General features: G+C 39.4%; 1 protein-coding gene across 1 annotated transcript in view; it reads left to right on the forward strand.

Annotated features, from left to right (window-relative positions):
* LOC123313577 (cAMP-specific 3',5'-cyclic phosphodiesterase, isoforms N/G-like) overlaps positions 1–20,352 on the forward strand; it is a 411,318-nt gene that overhangs the window by 224,367 nt on the left and 166,599 nt on the right. The window contains exon 4 of the mRNA XM_044898521.1: positions 6,120–6,152. Within this exon, the coding sequence (XP_044754456.1) occupies positions 6,120–6,152 (33 nt within the window). The remainder of the gene's footprint in view (positions 1–6,119; positions 6,153–20,352) is intronic.

Consider the following 20,352-nt stretch of genomic DNA (forward strand, 5'->3'; position numbering starts at 1 on the left):
TACGCCCTCTATCTCTGTCTCGGTGGTTTGTCTATGATCCGGTGTCCTTCGGTCTCTCTCTCTCTCGGTGACCTCAAGATGGCTGACTGTCAAACAGCGACCACAGATTCCGGCGGTGAGAGTATTTGAGTTGATGGAATCCCAACTCTATGCTCGGCGAATCTAACCTATAACTATAATTCAAACGGTTGGAAATCGGGATGAAACGGTCAAATATTCAAGAATCGGAAAAGTCAGGGGGGCCCAACGTCCTCCTGGGACCCAAATGCCACCCTACGGTAACGGAAAGCACTATATACAGCAGAAAATGGTTAGCTCACGGTTTTCAGCCAAGCAAATGTCTAGAGGGAATATTATTCCATAAAGGTGCAATGAAGCGGTAATAATTTCAAGAATCACTTGCCTTAGATTTTCCTTTGTCTTGTAAGTACGGTTTTAACTTTCCACACACTCCACTCGTTCACCTATCATCAAAGATTCATACTGATCTTGACCTTCAGCGACGGAACTCGAAGAAGTAGGTACCCCGGAAAACTGTCCCCACCATGGGTTACTCAGTCTCCCATTGGATAAACTCAAATTGTTCGGTAAATCAACGGGCTCGGAAAGAGACAGAAGCAATTGAAGAAAAGGAAAAACTGAAAAAGTTGAAAGACCTCTCTCAAGTCAGAGAAATTACGGTTGAACGGAAAGAATTATAAAATTTATGAATTCTGAAAACAAAAGACCGTCTCCGCTACAAATATGGGACTGGTCGGTGGAAAACAATGACATGAAATCAATCGGTAGATCCCGCCTATGATAATTTAACGGTTTTCTTCCGAAATACTTCGATAGTCAGGTCCTATCATGAAAGTATCGGTGAAGAAATTTCCTTTTCGTGGCGGGGTAAAATCTGCCTCGTCACACCTTAATAAGTTGTAATAAAAAAGTGTCCACTACCGTGACTGTTATATTTAGTATTATAGGACGGCGGCGCCTTTCATGATTTCGGATATTAGATAAATTTGTGCATTTGCTTCCGACTAGATATTTATTTGATGCTATGAACTTTTTTACACGCGAATTTTTTTCGTCCAAACTTAAAATGCCGCCCCTAATGCCGAACAGACGTACGTTATTTGCAAGGAAAAGTGCACCGTGAATCCTACTTAGATTTTGAACTGCAAATCGTGGTATACACTGAGACTCAATTAGATTAATTATAGATTCATTATTCATTCTACTATCGTACTGCCGTGAATGATTCCACCAATAACATTAAGATAATAATAATAATAATAACCATCCCGATGCTGTGCTCGAAAACGAACATCACAAGCTCTACTGGGATCGCACGGTTCTCACAGACCGGAAAATAACCCACAATAGACCAGACCTCATATTGCTCAATAAGGATGAGGACAGAGCACTATTCATCGACGTGGCAATTCCAAATAATAACAATCTTCTAGATAGGCACACTGAAAAAATTTCAAAATACAGAGATCTCGAGGAACAGACTAGGAGGCAGTGGAAGCTGAAAGATGTCAAGACCATCCCTATTGTCATTTCATCTACAGGCCTGATACCGAAGGAACTACTAGAGAACTTGAGGAAACTTCAGTTGGACGAAAATATCTATAGAGTCATGCAGAAGGCGGTACTGCTCGGCACGGCGAGAACTGTACGCAAGTACATGGGAAACGCAGACTAACACCGTCTGCTCCGACAGGAAGTGCGGGTGGAGCAGGAATCCAACCTACAGCAGGGAGGCGAGGAGCGACCCGGACCCGACCACCACCACGAGCCCGAAAACCTGGAAAGGGCTCCAACAGAGCTTAATCCCTTTGATATCTGAGATATCTGGGATAAGTGAATTTTCCTCTGGAGAGGAGTGTGAAAGCCGCATGGCTAAAGTCATAATACCTTTAATTAGTAAAAATACTAGTTACTACAATTCAATAAAAAAAATAAAACTTCAAACATAGATCAGCTATAGTTCTCCCTCACATATTTGGACAATAAATTTTCGAATCTTCTGTGGTTACTACATGCCCTGATCTCACGTGGCAAACCATTATAGATGATATACAGGGTGGCCATTTGAAAACGAAACAGACGAGATTACAGACGAAATAAATTTTTTCGATAGAAATGCTCGGACAGGTCGATTTCTGTTTCGAGGGGGACAACTTAAGATGTAGGTTACGAACGCATAGCGCTTCAACCCTTGCTACTACAACCCTCACCCCCAATTTTTGAATAGGGAAGATGGGGTGAATGATACCTCATTTGAAAGGTATTTTTATACCGATTTCAGCACAGTAATTGTTTTTTCATTTATTGCATTAGTTCTCGAAATATTCTTAACTAAGTATTTGAAAATGAAGTGGTGTTTTCATGGCACTTGTAGTGTTTTTTTGTGAAAAATCGACATTTTGAGCCTCAAAACAACCATGACTGTGGCTTCCTCCCTCCAATCCACTGACATAGAAATCTTTAATCAAGATGTCGAACAAACAAAGCGTATTGCGAAGGAGCTCAATTTTGCTGAAACTCAATCTAAATTATCTTCGATATAATTTGCAGTATTTCCTACTCACTACGCCTTACCAGTTCGAGAATATCTGGATCAAAGATTTCCAAATCGGTGGATTGGAAGAAGGGGTCCCACTGAATGGCCAGCCAGATCGCCAGATCTGTCACCACTAGATTTCTTTCTTTGGGGCCACTTGAAGAGTAAAATTTACTCTACTCAGCTCGATTCTATAGAAGATTTAGGAAGACGTATAGTGAACTAATGTCGTCAAATCACTCCAGAAATGCTGCAAAATGTGCGCCATCGTTTCGAACAAAACTTATTTCATTGTATGGAAGCTAATGGTGAACAATTTGAATATTTAATTAAGTGATGTGAGTTTTTGATAAATTATTTACTTTACTTTGAGAAGTCTTATTTCTTAGATCAATACTTCAAATCGTTCTGATACCGTACAGTTGGAGAATGATTTCAGTGAATAAAACAGCTAGTCGAACATCTGACCCTAGTAGCATTAACACGTACGGTATGACTTCATTTGCCCAGTGGTATATGTTTTGCAATTTCAAATACAAGTACGGAAATTTTGGTGTTTCGGAAGCACGAAATGTCAATTATTCGCAAAAAATTAATTTAAGTGATAAAATTAACTAACGCATGAATATTTCGAGAACTAATGCATAAAATGAAAAAAAAATTACTGTGCTGAAATCATTATAAAAATACCTTTCAAATGAGGTATCACTCACCCCATCTTCCCTATTCAAAAATTGGGGGTGAGGGTTGTAGTAGCAAGGGTTGAAGCGCTATGCGTCCGTAACCTACATCTTAAGTTGTCCCCCTCGAAACAGAAATCGACATGTCCGAGCATTTCTATCGAAAAAATTTATTTCGTCTGTAATCTCGTCTGTTTCGTTTTCAAATGGCCACCCTGTATATTTTTTTAATATTTATGGTGCAGTTCTGATTTAGAATTTCTATATAGTGCACCGCAGCCAAATTTCATATAACATATTGTTTTTTCACAACTGAATAAGAATATTTCCTACTTGTTAGTAGTGGTGAAATAATTATTGTGCAACCAGTTGGGAAAAGAATTATTTTTCGTAATGAGCGCAAAAAAACGCAAAATACGAAAAATAGTGTTTCCCAACGTGTTTCACACAATATTTTTTCTAATTTTGAATATGATGTTGCTTTGAATTCAAATTAAAAGAATAAACAATGTCTTTAAAAGCTTCTCTCGGAGATTCCTTCAAAATTGTCTAGTGACGGAAATTATTCAATTTTTCACACCGTTAATATGAAAGCAAGTATCGCTTAATCATCAGTTATGAAATATTTTGTGTAACTGGTTGCGAAAAGTAAAACGTTTTAAAACGTCAATGAGTTTCAAAAAGTTTCACTTTGTATGTCAAAACTAGAAAAAAGCATCTTGTTTCCAGAGAATGTGAGATTGAGTGGAGTTTCAGGCTTCAATCAAATGGAGGTACTATATTGAGACTCTATGAAGGAAACTCTCCACATCAATTTACATGATGAGAAGTATGAAGGAAATAGCTGATACTGACACTGCAAAACTCACTTATTATCCTATACCTTCCATAGTCATATGCGGTTGTCCTGTGGGGGGCCTCCACGGATGCTCACATGGTGCTCCTGAAACAGAAGCGTGCTCTGAAGACGCTGTTTAGTTGGCTTGATAGGATAAATTGTCTAGAGATATTCAGGAGGGGGAGGATACTTACTATAATGTCTGTTTATATACTTACCGCAGTTGAGTATGTCCACAAAAATAAAAGTGAATTTAACACAAACTAAGACTTCCACGATTATGGGACTAGGAGAAGAAAGAAATCCGTCCTGCCGTTAACCTGAATCGAAAGGGAACAACAGGGACCAAACTTAATATGCCTTAAACCATATGATCGACTCCCAGCTGAGATAAAGTCGTTAAATGCTACGCATTTCAAGAGGAAAGTTAAAGAGTTGCTTCTCAGAAGAACTTTATATACAGTAAAAGAGTTTTGGCGCTGCTGAATTTCAGACTGTTGCCGTTTTATTCGTGTTTCAGATCCTCCATTGAATGTGTACATAGAAGAGCAAGAATCTTAACCTTAAGACGATAACTTCCTCTAAACAGAATATTTCAGATCGCGTTGAATGACGAGACTTTCAAACACAAACGCAAACAGATATCCGCCATTAACGGTCGAAATCGATTATTGTCGTCAATGTGGTGTATAAAGTCAATCTACTGTTGTTGTTGTGCAAGCGCTATCTGCAATCCAATTCAGAAAATTCAACTCCTCTTTACTCTGCGTAATGCAGATGGCTCAAGTAAAATAAAAATAAGACTAAATATATCTTGTTAAGTTACTCTTCGATCATATCCACATGAAGCATGTGGCAGATAGTCAAAAATTCTTACACAAAAAAAAATAACACGTTGATGTGTATTCTTCAAATTTTATTCAGTGGTTGTACCGAAACAAATATTTCAGTTTATCTCATAGACCTAATAATATATTTTATATATAGGGTGTTTCCTGATTGAATGTCAATAATTATAGGGGTGATTTTTGGGCCCATTTTAAGAAAAAAACTTTATATGAACATATGTCCTAAACGTCTTAGTTTTTGAGATACTGGGTAGTGAAGTTTTTAGAAATAAATCATTTATTATTAATATCTAAAATACCACTTCAAATATTTTAATGAAATTTGTCATACATGTGTACTATGAATCACGAGGACTTTTTTTAATGTATCACTGTTTTCTTAATTCCCACCATTGGCGTTCGTACGTTATTTGACCTACCTCTTTTGGCAGACATTGATGGTATGCCACAGATTTTTCCTGAAATAAAAATTATTTCTGAAATTCCCAATCATTTCTTACCAAAGTTGATCACTTGACTTTTTTCAGTCCGATTCACGGTTTCCGCTCGAAAAAATAGAAACCGTTTCTGTGCATAATCATAACAATATCCTCAATACATACATATGACAATATCACCAAGCAGAGACATACGTAGTGCGTCGGACTAAAAAAATTCAAGAGATCAAATTTGCTCATAGTTGAATACAGTCAGTGGACTGTCTAAATAATACCACCCTGTATCTCTGAAGGTGAGAACGTTTGGGACATATGTTCATATGAAGTTTTTTTCTTGAAATGGGCCCAAAAATCATCCCCATAAATATTGACATTCATTTAGGAAACACCCTGTATATTGTATATTTAGTATTAGGTCTGTGGTTTATCTTCACCCACCTGAAGATGCCATTGTGATAGTGAAACACGTGTCGTGGTTTAAAAACTCATTTTGTGAAAATCGCAAAATCGAAAATCGCATAATCAAATTCCTTTATGGATTTTCACCAAGTATGGGCTACATCAATCTAATGTTTAAGTCGAAATTCTGCATTCTTCCGTCAATACCTTTTGAGGCGAATTCTTCATTGTGTGGATACTCAAACATTCAAATTAATAAATGTTGATACCAATATTTTCATATAATAGTGACCACAAGATTCTTTTGAGTATTAAATTCCATTCATTCTCACTCTTTTAAATTTTTCCTGTATTTTGCAGATTCAAGGAGACTGAAAACATATTGGATAAATCGTATGTACTCTTGCATTTGTGCAAAAACTTTTTTTTTACTTTAATTTTTCTTAGCTTTATCGTTGTATGAATTTCTATCACTACAAGTAGATTTATTGAACATTCATTCAATCAACAAAAAATTAATTTACCTATGTGTGTCATCATTTCATGCATGCTGACCTCATAACGGATTCCATTGGTGACACAATATGGGAATATATTTTGAATTCATTACACGAAGACAAGAAAGAACTGAATCTAATTTCACCGATGGAATTCGCTGATGTAGTCAAATCCATTAGAATGCTGGTGGGCATTAGTGAGATCTGAAACCATATTATTATTTCAAACGCAGTGCGATAATTTTAAAAATACTCGTATATAATTGCAAAAAGTAATGTGGACAACATTGTTAGTGGAATTGAAATGAAACGAACGCATCGAGTGCTGAGAACAGAATGAATTGATTGGCCAACACGGCCACCATCACAAATTGATATAATGGAACATAGAAATAAACAATAAGAATAAATTCAGATGCATACCACCAGACGATATGAATATCGACAAGTGTTACGATCTGAATTGAACTAGCCAATTTGCCATCGTCATGGCCCCAAATGGAGTACGCTCCACCGAAGAAAAGCAGATGCTGACCATGGTTTCGGCCTCATTTGGCCTCATCGGAGCAACATAGCATTTTTCTACGGTGGAGAACGTTTGAAATTGATGGAACTTTATTCAATGTTGGCGTGTTCTACTGAATAATATTTACCTCGAGCGCCACCCGACATGAAACGGTGTCCGATTCAATCCCTTCCAGATAGAAACTGCTTTTCTGTTCATGAATTCTGTTATGGTTTCCCATTTTAGGTCCCTATAAGTCTATCTATTTCTGACAAACCAAGGTGCATCTATTGCACATCGTAGCAGCTTGTTTTCAGTGGCCTGAATTCTTTTCATATGGCTCTTTGCCGCGAAACCCCAGGCAACTGATCCATAAGTCAGTTGAGGCCTAGCAACGGCTTTGATTATCTTCAATTTTGATTGGTTCGACATGTGGCTTCTTCTTCCTATCAGAGGATAGAGTCTATTCATCGCTGCTTTCGTTTTGTCGATTGCTTGTTTGATATGACTTTTCCAAGTCAAGCGTTGTTCCTAAATAATTGGCTTCATTTTTCCAGTCGATTTCTTCACCGTCAACTTCCAGTTTCGTTGTGGGTCGCAGTCTTCTCTTCTCTAGTAATATTGCTTGGCTCTTTTGTCCATTGAGCTTGATTTTCCAATTTATGCACCAGTCATTTGTATCGTCAATCGTCTCTTGTAGAACTCGTTCTATTACTTCTGGGTTGGGGTGTCGAGTTGCTATGCCTGTGTCGTCAGCATATAACGTTAACATGGTTCTTGGATTTTTCGGAATATCGTGGATGTATATGTTGTACAGGAGTGGCCCAAGTACTGATCCTTGGGGTACTCCACCCTCTATATTTCTCGTTGAGGAGCATTCTCCTCCCAATTTCACGTAAAATCTTCTATTTTTGAGATAATTCCTGATCAACTTGCATATTTTGATGGAATATCCAGCACATCTCATCTTATAAATTAATCCTTCATGCCATACTCTGTCGAATGCTCTGGCGACGTCTAGTAAAACAAGACCTGTAGCTTGTTTATTTTGAAATCCCTCTGTTATGTACTCTCTGAGCCTTAATAATTGTTGCTCTGTTGAATGCTCTCTTCTGAATCCGAACTGTTCTGGTGGTATTAGTTTCAGATTTTCGGTTTCCTCATTTAGCCTCGTGGCGATTATTCTTTCTACTACTTTTCCTAACGCCGACAGTAGACTTATCGGTCTGTGGTTTTGTGGGAACTTCTTCTCTTTGAATGGTTCATTGAATACTATGACTTCCACTGTTTTCCATTTTTCTGGGTAGTGTTCTGTTCTCATAATTCCATTCGCGATATTTTTTGGAGCGGCTATACCTTTTCTAGGTAATTTCTTTAACATAACATTCGTTATTTTATCGCTTCCGGGAGCGTTCCTCTTTTTCAAACTTCTAATTATTTCCCTGCCTTATCAGTATTGGTATACGCCATTCCCCTTTCTCCGTGTAGGGGTGGAATTTTAGTCTCTTCTCCTCGTAGTCTTTTTTGCATTCTCCATGCAGAATGATCGATTGTATACAGTTCTTGAACTCTTTTGTTCCATCTGCTTGTTCTTAGATCTTTCAGGGCATTTTTCAGAACTTGGCTGTGGCGGTTGAGGTTCCTTCTATTCAGATCATTTTAATTCATCCGATATATTCTTCTGAGTCTTCGATTTTCTCGTATAAGATCTTTTACTTCTTTGGGCGTATCGACATGAGGATGACTTGGTGCTAGTCTCTTCACTCTTCTCGTGCTTTTTTCGTAAGCTTTCAATATAATCTCTTCTAGTTTATCAACCGCACATTCCAGATCCTCTGGAGTGCTTATTGTTGGAATTTCTGTTATTTCCGATTGTATTAAATGGCTGTATTCAGCCCAATTGGTATATTCTCTTATTTCCATCAGTTTTTCTCTTGGTTCTTCTCCAATTGTCAATTCCACGGGATTGTGGTTTGAGGTTCCATCTTCCAAAGTTTCAATCGAGAATTCTTGAGTTATGTTTTTCAATATCGCGATATCTATTACATCTGGTATTCCTATACCAAAAGCAAGATATGTCGGTAACTCTGGTCCAATCACTATGGCATTTTGTTTTTCGGCGAAATCCTTGAGTTTTTTACCATTTCTATTCTCTGTTCTGCTGTTGCATAATGGGGATTTACAGTTGAAATCTCCGATGCAGATTTTCGGGTTTGTTCCTTCCAACATGTTGTTTATCTCCTCTTCCAATAAATTGTTTGGTGGTCGCTTATATGCCGAGGTAATTTCGACTCTTTGACGGATTTAATTCGGCAACAATCGTCACTGTTTCTGTTTCTCCTTGTGTTTCGTCGGATCTGCTTTTGAAGTAGTGTTTCAGATCTGTTCTCACCAACATTGCTACTCCTCCTCCGGTGTTTGTAGTTCTGTCACATCTATATGTTTCATAATTCATGAAATTCAGTCGTTTGTTCCGGTTTGTACTTGTTTCCTGTAGGGCTATGATATCAGGTTATCTCTCTGATATTATTTCTTCTATCTCGGCTTTCCGTGTGTTGAACCCGTTTTTTCACGAGATTATCTTGAGGAATTTCTTCCTAATTGAGTAGTGGAATCGAATCCTGCCCGGAGGTGTACTTTTTCAGAATTCAATAATTGTCTGCATGCCGTTAACATATTCATTGATATTTCTTCCTAATATCCGTAAAGTCCAATAATTCAGTTTACTGAATAATGCTTGGAGTTTTTTCTCCATTTCTCTTTCAAATTTCAACATTATCCTGTTGAACATTTTTTTCGTGGAGATATCTAGATCAGATTCATATATTTTTCTTTTTTCTGGTTGACTATTTACAGTCGGTTTTAATTGAGTCTTCTTTTGTTCCTCTTTCTTCTGCATAGGCTTAGAAGTTTCTGTCTTCTTTTCCAGTTCTGCAGGTTTGGTTATTACAGTTTCCTGAACTTTTCGTGCAGGTGTTGCTTTATTCGACGGATTTTTCTGTTCTGTCTGTTTTTGTCCGGCTGTCTTCTTTATGGTCACCAGCTTAAATTCGCTACATCCCTTGTAGCTTGCTGGATGGCCTTCTTCACCACATAAAACGCATGTAGCGTTTCTTTCTTCACTTTTCCTGGTGATTTCACAATCTTTGCTGCTATGGTTTCCCGAACACTTCACACATCTCCACACGAAGGAGCATTTACTATGTGCGTGTCCGTACCTTTGGCATCTGAAGCATTGGCTTGGACTTTCTGCCTTCATTTTTGGTTCGACTGTAATACAAAGGTTGTAGAGTCGTTTGATGTCGAATATCTCCTTCTTTTGCGTTTTTACCAGATATAATGGTATCGGCTTTTTCGTTTTGTTTGATGTCATTTTAGACACCTCAGCATCATCGATTCCCTGGAATCCCATGTCATTTTTAATCAATTCCAGATCTGCGTCTATTGGAAGATGCCTAATGACGGCGTAAATTTTCTTTTCCTCTTCCATCTGGTATGTGATGTGACTCCTTTTCAAGTTGGTCGAAGAATTTAGTTATTTTTCTGTAGTCATCTACTGTTGTGGCTATAAACCTGATTCCGTCTTTCACTACAGTAGCCCGGTTATAGCTGAATTTCTTGGTATAGAGAGCTTTTGAGATCTCTACCCAATGTGATGTACCCATCATCGTGATGGGTGGAATTTTATTCCTTTTAGGCACTCCCGTTGTCTTCTTGACGGTCTCGTCATCAGAAGAGGAGCTTTCTTTTCGCGCGCGTTTAGTTGGGGCCGCGTTTGGGGACTTCGCATCCAACGTTGCATTATTTTTTCTTGTTTCGGGTTGTGAAACAGTTCCTTCAAGGGAATTATTGTTGGAACCCGCTACCGGTTTTGTAATTGTGGCGTGAGTGGGAGATTTCGGTATATTATTTCGGGTCATTTCCTCTCTCAAGAGGCGCATCTCACCGACCAACTGTGACACAGTTTCGGTCAGTTTGACAATTTTAGCTTTCAACTGCCCATTCTCTTCCCTGAGCTTTACAAGCTCCTCGTGTTCACCGTCGCTGAATTCTTCAGCATCGGTCGCTTCCATATAGGAACCCTCAGTATCTGAGGTTTCCAACATGGTTTTATACTCAGATTTCTCAAAATATCAAACAATTTGAAAATCATAAAATATTCAGGAATCTCCACTGAAATAGTCTAATATAAAACTATGGTATAAAGCCAAAAGTTTTTACGCTACGAGAAAAATCAGAAATAAGAAACGAAAAATAAGCTCAACTGATGTTTTCTTCAGTTCCAACGATAAAAATCTGGACACTGGGGATGAACACCAACTTTGAAAATTTTAACGAATTAAAATTCCAATAACAAATATAGAACCTACACAAACTTCACAGACGGAATCAAATATTCCGTAGCTTTGTTAGTGGGCACTTTCACTTCGACTTTCTCTTCCGCTTTCACTTTTATAGCACTATGGAGCGCTAAAGCGTCTTCTTTTGTCAAGATTTCACTCGAGATTTCATAACTACCTAGACGAAAAACGGTATTCTATTTGTTCGGTCCATATATCACACTCCGCTCTGTGGTCCTTGTCGACATTACTTCCGTTTAACCAATAGTGGAGTTAGTGGATCGCCGTAAAGATGTCTAAAACTATGGTGTAAGCACTGATTCGATTTTGTTTCACGTCTTGTCGGGATCAGGATACACGTCAAATTGTGGCCGCATTCGGTATTTACATCTGATCAATCTGACTGCTCTGGTTCGTTTTGTTATTCCATCTAGATGTAGGGGAATTAAATCAAATGCGTTTTTTTATTTGAATAGGACTAGTCTGATACAAATCTGTTGGCTTCCGAGTATTTGAGTGGATAAAAGAGATTAATCTGATCGTTTGAGGTTAGATCATTCGTTTGTTCGAGAAGTCTGTTTGAAAATTTAAAAATTGTTGCTTATTAAGAAGTTGGTTTAATGTCTGTGAAATAATAATTAAGTAAAATTGACAGACATTTGTCAGTTTTTAATGATAAAGTTCTTTGAACAATGACTACATCATGGTTAAAAAAAGGAGATGTTATTCACCGGAAACATTCATTATTAGCTAGATACCAAAGGGTAATGACAAAGAGTAACAACAGTGCTATTTGGTAATGAGGAGCTGTTTCTCAAGCAAAATCTGTGGGTGACCACATCCTACATTATTAGCTTCTGTAACCATCAGAAATTGAAAAAAGTGGGTATCGAAAGTTGATGGATACATTTTGAAGTGTTGTTGAAACTGCCTATCAGGAAAATTCGGAACAAACTTCAGTAAAATTCTTAGTTTTGTTTATTTGATTTTCCTCTTCGTCATCACTATCACACATGGTGGCCATGCATTATTGCCACAATGGCCTTCAGAGCGGTCTCCATTCCTTGTTGATCGAGTAAACTGCTAAGCCCTAAATATTGATGAAAAAATACAGAAAACTAACGAACCATCAAAGAAAAAAATCGCACTTATGATTTCCGAAATTGAGATTTCGTCATCAAGCGATGTCATCGGACTATACGCGTTGAGCCGTTCTAAAATGTTTAAATCTGAGTCGTTATTTCGATTCAACACATCCATAACTCCATGAGCATCCCTCATAGAGAAGTTAACTTTTCTGCTTGGCCATACACAATTTCAATAGTTTCGAAAAAACGCCTGTGATCATGGTTATTGTTGTAAGCTTGTATTGTCCTAGCTTTTTTCTCTCCACCAGCTATTTATTTATTTATTTATTTATTTATTGATTCACATTTACAATAAAAAGAAAAAAAAGAACATTCAGTGTGAGCAACACCCAAAACAACAAAATTTTAATTCTCAGACAAAGTCGTGACAGAGCTGATACCGATATGGAGAAGTTGCTAGAGACTACTGACGCGACTGTACAGGCGCAGATTTCCATCTGTCATATCTGTTCTTGAAGGCATTGACAGAATCAGCTTCGACAATTGATCTCGGGAGGGCATTCCACTGGTCGAAGACACTGTTGGATAGAAAAACCTGTCTGGTGGATGTCTTGAAGAACTCATGGCTTAGTTTCAGGTAGTGGCCCCGGAGATGGTTGCTGTTTAACGTGTACATACCTTTCACTGGTTCACCGAACTGGCCCCTGAGTGCACGGAATGTAAAAATTAGGTCGCCGCGACTCCGACGATCTTCGAAGGTGGGGAGGTCAAATATTTCCAACCGTTCTTCGTATCGAGGGCGAAGAAAGCCGTAGATGAGGCGGGAAGCCCAACGCTGAACAGATTCCGAAGCACCACAATCATTCCTCGTCGAACACCACCAGGCTGGTCCAGCATACTCCATAATAGGTCTTATATAAGTTTTGTAAAGAAGACCATATGTTTTGTGGTCGCAACCATGAAACGATTTGTAAAGTAGATGAGTCATCTGTCTCGCTCTTTTACACACGTTGGAAATGTGTTCGTGCCAAGTGAGATCGTGCGAAACTGTCAGACCGAGGTCACAATGGCTCAGAACTGGACGAATCGTAGCTCCCTCCAAAGTGTATCGGCTCTTTGGGTTATTTTTACCTATGTGTAGTACTATACACTTTTCCCAGTTGAGGGGTAATAACCAATCACGGCACCACTGGGAAATGCTTCTGAGGTCTCTTTGGAATTGTTGAGAGCACATGGGTGGGTAGTTGTAGAGTTTGGAGTCATCAGCAAAGAAGGAGGAAGGAGACACTAAAATGCGTGGTAAGTCTGACGAGTAGAGCAGGAACAGGATAGGTCCCAGCACCGAGCCCTGAGGAACGCCCGACACGACATGGTTATCGTTAGAAGATATACTGTCGCCCACTCTGACACGATATGATCTGCGCGACAGGAAAGCTTCGAACCAGGAAAGCAGTTTACCTCCGATTCCCAGGTGTTGCAGCTTTGAAATCAGACGGCGATGAGGGACACGGTCAAATGCCTGGTAAAAATCCAAATAGACGACATCAACAGGAACGGAGCGGTCGGACGCCTTGGTCCAGTCGGAAATACAGGTGAGTAGGTTGGTAACTGTCGAACGCCCAGGACACAGCCGTGTTGTTCTACAGGAATAATATCATTGACTGAGCAATATTCTAGTAGGTAGTTGGTCGCAAATAATTCTTTCCAGGATCTTAGAAACTGAGGAGAGCAGGCTTATCGGGCGGTAATTGTTTGGAGAGGTTTTGTCTCCATCCTTGAAGATTGGGGTAATTAGTGCTGACAACCATTCAGATGGGAGGGTAGAGGACGACATCGACATCCTAAAAAGAATATAAAGGGGACGAGCTACTGCCTTTGCGCATCGGTGAAGCAGATATAGAGAGATCTTATCAGGTCCTGGCGCCGAGGAGGTCCGTACGTTGGAAAGGTATTTCTCGACAATTCCTTCAGTAAGGAAGATGTCAAACAGTAGTGCGATAGACCGAGGTGTCTGTGGGGTGGGCAAAGGTCCCTGCGGCTCAGAGGTGAATGATGTTTTGAACAAATCGGCAAGTATATCAGCCGTTTCCGTCGGACTAGAGCTCAGCTGACCCGATAGATTTCTGACCACTGAAGCCGCTACTTTGCTGTTCAAGGAGGAACGGACGTACTTGAAAAACTTCTTCTTGTTGCTGGATGAGGCAAGCTAGTTCTCAAAGATTCTTTTCGATTGTTGAAGGGACATCGATACAAAGTTGGAGTGATTGCGGTGAATGACATAATCCTGGGTAGATCTGGTTCTCAGGTATCTTTGCCACAACGATTTCTTGCGTCTAACAAGCCTCAACGTGTGCTCATCGATCCATGGTTTAGCTGGGTTAGTTTTGATGACCACCGTCCTGGAGTTTGCTGATAGGGCTCTGTTGATTGTGTCGGAGATTGTGGCCCACATTGAGTCGATACTATCTTCCTCAGCTAGGAGAAGGTCCCAATAGGTTTGCAACAAAATGGAGGACTGTTCACTATAATTGATTCTGGTAACTGACTTTTTGGACAAATTTGTTGGTGGAGGCATGGAAATCTGGATTTCGGTAGTGATCGTAAGGTGATCCGACCTTCCAAAGGGAGGAAGATAATTCATTTCACAGACAATATCAGGATCCGAGACCAGGAGGAGGTCTAAAGTAGATGGAGTCTAGTCAGGACGGTATCTTGTGGAGCGGTCCACCAACTGCTGTAGTCTCGAGTTGAAAAGCATCTTAGCATAGGGATACGAATGGGAGGCAACTGAAGGGAGGCTTGTGAGGGGCCATTCAATATCTCGGCAGTTGAAATCCCCAGATATCAGGATATTGTTGTAGGTCGTGGACAATTGGTTCAAAAACAACGAGCATTTGATATCACAAGCACACGGCCTGGGGCGGTAGATACAGATTAGCAGAATGAAAATATGTGAACTTGTTAGTTCCAGGAACAAATTGTCGATATCAGGCCAGTCGTGGTTGAGAATGCTCACGTGGAGAAAATCGGTTATTTTATTACTGAGATACATAGATACATACTCCCCGGTAACCAACTGCTTCCTTGCTATCAGAACGCAAAAGGGAGTATCCAGGAATATTGTATATCGAACTAGACAAGGAGGACTGGAGCCATGACTCACTGATGAAAACTATGTAGGGGTTATTTAGCTGAATGAAGGTTAAAAGTTCCGAATACTTTGATGAAGGGGACTGGATATTATTGTACATTAGTGGCCAGACCTGGAGGGTGAATGGTTTTTTGGTATCCTTAATTTTTCTTAATTCGTGAAGGACCTCGCGCGGTATGTTTATAAGACTGTTTTGGGCTGCAACATCGCCAGGCTTGTTAATTGCTGTCGCCATGTTGTCTGATTTCGCCTTCCGGCAAGCCCTTACAGAAAAAAAGTATACGCTTGTTCTACCAAGCAACCTTTGGCGGAAAAGCGTGTCTCGCTTAAGGCAACTATTGGATGTTCGTTGCAGTGCCTTATCAATTAGGGAGGTACGCCTCTCGGGTCGGTCAGCCTTAGGGTTGTCTAGCAAGGTTCTGACGTTCCATGCTGCAAAAGCTATGTGCTTTTCATTAGTGATTGTACGATGATTCACTACTGGCTCAGGCACTCTCCCTGGGAGATCCGAATGGAATGGTATTTTACCTCCGGATACACATGTTTCAGCTTGTTTCGGAAACCGAAATCTCATTATTTCGAAATCATGTCTCCACGCCCTCAATTTGAAACCCTCCTAAGACCCCATAATCTTAGGGTACAAAAATTCTTCTTTTGGGTACATTTCGGTACAAAACTAGTACAAAACGTTGGAAGAAAAAAAATTTGCAATTTCAAAAGAGGGAGGGGGTGAGCATGTCAATTGTTACCGCGAACTGAACTCCGTATTTTCTTCATTTTAATTACGGTACAAAACTTTTTTCAACGGTACATTTCGGTACAAAACTAGTTCACATGTTTCAGCTTGTTTCGGAAACCGAAACTTCATTATTTCAAAAACATGTCTCCAGCCCCCTCAATGTGAAACCCTCCTAAGACCTCTGAATCTTAGGGTACAAAAATTTTTCTTCACGGTACATTTCGGTACAAAACTAGTACAGAACTTTGAGATATAAAAAATTTGCAATTTCAAAAGTGGGGGGTGAGCCTGTCTATTGTTACCCCGAACTGAACTCCGTATTTTCATCATTTTAATTAGGGGTACAAAACTTTTTTCCAACGGTACATTTCGGTACAAAACTAGTACAAAACTTTAGCATCAAAAAAAGGTGAAAACTCAAATTTGGGGGGGCTGGAGACATGGACCTGATATTAATCTACGAGTCCACGACGCCGTCTGCCACCCTGAGGACCATCTATCTTGCCATTTTTTGAGAGACCTTTTTCTGGCCATCCTCCTGTTTCTGGCCAATCTGCTGCCAACAGTGTAGAGAAAGCACACCTCCCCAATCAGTCAATCTATCCATCTATCTATCTATCTACCTATATACATAATCGACAAATATTTCCCTCTATATACAGGGTGTCTCAAGTTCGAGTGCCTATTAGACGTTTCTGGAGAACTAGACATATTTGAAATCTGAAAATTGGGATTATGATATTGTTCGAAGTTCTCTACAGAGCTAAAATATTTTCGGAGCCCAAAAACTTCCGGTTATACAGGGAGTTTTCTATTCCTGGTATGATCGAGTATTCAATAGTGAATACTCGATCATACCAGGAATAGAAAACTTGAAAAAAATTTTTTCGTCGAATTTATTTTCACTCCCTGTATAACCGGAAGTTTTTGGGCTCCGAAAATATTTTAGCTCTGTAGAGAACTTCGAACAATATCATAATCCCAATTTTCAGATTTCAAATATGTCTAGTTCTCCAGAAACGTCTAATAGGCACTCGAACTTGAGACACCCTGTATATAGAGGGAAATATTTGTCGATTATGTATATAGGTAGATAGATAGATAGATGGATAGATTGACTGATTGGGGAGGTGTGCTTTCTCTACACTGTTGGCAGCAGATTGGCCGGAAACAGGAGGATGGCCAGAAAAAGGTCTCTCAAAAAATGGCAAGATAGATGGTCCTCAGGGTGGCAGACGGCGTCGTGGACTCGTAGATTAATATCAGGTCCATGTCTCCAGCCCCCCCAAATTTGAATGTTCACCTTTTTTTGATGCTAAAGTTTTGTACTAGTTTTGTACCGAAATGTACCGTTGGAAAAAAGTTTTGTACCCCTAATTAAAATGATGAAAATACGGTTTTCAGTTTGGGGGGGCCGTAGACATGCTCACCCCCCACTTTTGAAATTGCAAATTTTTTATATCTCAAAGTTCTATACTAGTTTTGTACCGAAATGTACCGTGAAGAAAAATTTTTGTACCCTAAGATTCAGAGGTCTTAGGAGGGTTTCAAATTGAGGGGGCTGGAGACATGTTTTTGGAATAATGAAGTTTCGGTTTCCGAAACAAGCTGAAACATGTGTACTAGTTTTGTACTACCGAAATGTACCGTGGAAAAAAAGGTTTGTACCCTAATTAAAATGAAGAAAATACGGAGTTCAGTTCAGGGTAACAATAGACAGGCTCACCCCCCACTTTTGAAATTGCAAATTTTTTATACTTCTAAGTTTTGTACTAGTTTTGTACCGAAATGTACCCTCAAGAAAAATTTTCGTACCCTAAGATTAAGGGGTCTTAGGGAGGGTTTCAAATTAGGGGGGCTGAAGACATGTTTTTTGAAATAATGAAGTTTCGGTTTCGGAAACAAGCTGAAACATGTGTACTAGTTTTGTACCGAAATATACCGTTGAAAAAAGTTTTGTACCGTAATCAAAATGAAGAAAATACGGAGTTCAGTTCGCGGTAACAATTGACATGCTCACCCCCTCCCTCTTTTGAAATTGCAAATTTTTTTTCTCCCAACGTTTTGTACTAGTTTTGTACCGAAATGTACCCAAAAGAAAAATTTTTGTACCCTAAGATTAAGGGGTCTTAGGAGGGTTTCAAATTGAGGGCGTGGAGACATGATTTCGAAATAATGAGATTTCGGTTTCCGAAACAAGCTGAAACATGTGTATCCGGAGGTAAAATACCATTCCATTCGGATCTCCCAGGGAGAATGCCTGAGCCAGTAGTGAATCATCGTACAATCACTAATGAAAAGCACATAGCTTTTGCAGCATGGAACGTCAGAACCTTGCTAGACAACCCTAAGGCTGACCGACCCGAGAGGCGTACCGCCCTAATTGATAAGGCACTGCAACGAACATCCAATAGTTGCCTTAAGCGAGACACGCTTTTCCGCCGAAGGTTGCTTGGTAGAACAAGCGTATACTTTTTTTCTGTAAGGGCTTGCCGGAAAGCGAAATCAGACAACATGGCGACAGCAATTAACAAGCCTGGCGATGTTGCAGCCCAAAACAGTCTTATAAACATACCGCGCGAGGTCCTTTACGAATTAAGAAAAATTAAGGATACCAAAAAACCATTCACCCTCCAGGTCTGGCCACTAATTGTTATAGTGTAGGTATACTGTTTAGGAACACCTATATGTATTTGTGTATATGTTTTAACATATTGCGATTTCCATCTTCAGGCGATTGCTTTCTGTACATATGTAGATAAAAATCATTGTAAAATTTGACGTGGATAAATAAAGAGCTCCCGCAAGATTCCTGAGTTTAAATATATCTCTTGCATATTCAAGAGTTATAACAGTGGCGACGAGGTTTTTCAATTGTTTCGACGTGAGTGAAAAAGTGAAATGACGGAGTCTGAAGAAAAGTTCACTGTTGGACATCTCAGAGTATTCGACGCCATCAACAATGACTGGTCAATTTTCAAGCCCAGGTTATCGAATTTCTTCGAAGCAAATAAAATTATGGATGAGGCAAGAAAAAGAGCCATTTTTCTGATCCTGCTGTCTGAACATTCATACAGGCTCATATTTAGCTTATGTATGCCAGCTGCTCCAGAATCAAAATCCTATAACGAACTGTTAGAACTTTTCAATTTACACTTCGGACAACAACAATCAATTTTTGCCGCAAGAAGTGAGTTCTACAGTTCTCATCAGTATCCTGAGGAATCTATAAAAGAATGGGCTGTTCGAATTAGAAGTCTGGCAGCCAATTGCAAGTTCAAACAAGAATTAAATATATGTCTACGTGATCGTTTCATCATGGGTTTGCCAAAAGGACCCATCAAGGACAGATTATTCGAAGAAGATGGTGATATCAGTTTCGAGGACGCCATAAGGATAGCCAGTAATAAGGAGGCAGCCATGTTGAAAACCGATGTGCAACGTTCAAATGTGAAGACCGAACCTTTGCAGTATGTGCGCAATCTCCCCAAGGTACGTCAAAGCAACACGTCACAGAATAGAAAAGGACCGACGCAGCCTAAGTCTCCATCTCTGTCAAGTCCAAGGAAGAGCACAGCAGCCTGCGCAGTGTGTGGTAGAAGAAATCACACAACACAGAATTGCAGATTCAAGGATTACAGCTGTCACAAGTGTCATAGGAAAGGACATCTAGCACCGATGTGTCGTGAAAGTAAACAGGTATCCGATTCGAAAAATAGACATGAACATAATTTCATTGAGTCTGATTTTTCTTTATTCCATATCGGTAAAACTAGTGCTGATGAACCCATAATGTTGAATTTAAAAATAAATAATAATATAATTGATTTTCAAGTGGATACTGGAGCAAGTGTTTCAGTAATTTCTGAGAAATTTTACAGAGAAAATTTTAATAATTATAAACTGCTAGACACTCAACAAAAATTTTCTTCTTACATAGGAGAGTGTTTTCCAGCTGTTGGATTCATAATAGTAAAGGTTGAAGAAGTCAATTTCCGAAGAATTTCACCAAAAAGTATTAAATTGTATATCATCAAAAATGGAGGGCCTCCCCTTCTAGGAAGAGATTTTCTTCGAATTTTTGAATTTGGTTCATCTTCCATTAATTTTTGCGAGGATTTCACCTCATTTTTTAGTGAGCAAATTGTACAATCTTGGATTTCGGGGAGTGTTCCTGGATTGGATTAAACATTATGTGTCAGACAGACGATTGCATGTGAGAGTTATGGACGTTTTCTCTGAAGAGTGTGTTGTGGATCTCGGTGTTCCTCAG

The sequence above is a fragment of the Coccinella septempunctata genome, chromosome 5 (assembly GCF_907165205.1).
Source record: "Coccinella septempunctata chromosome 5, icCocSept1.1, whole genome shotgun sequence".
Classification (NCBI taxonomy): domain Eukaryota; kingdom Metazoa; phylum Arthropoda; class Insecta; order Coleoptera; family Coccinellidae; genus Coccinella; species Coccinella septempunctata.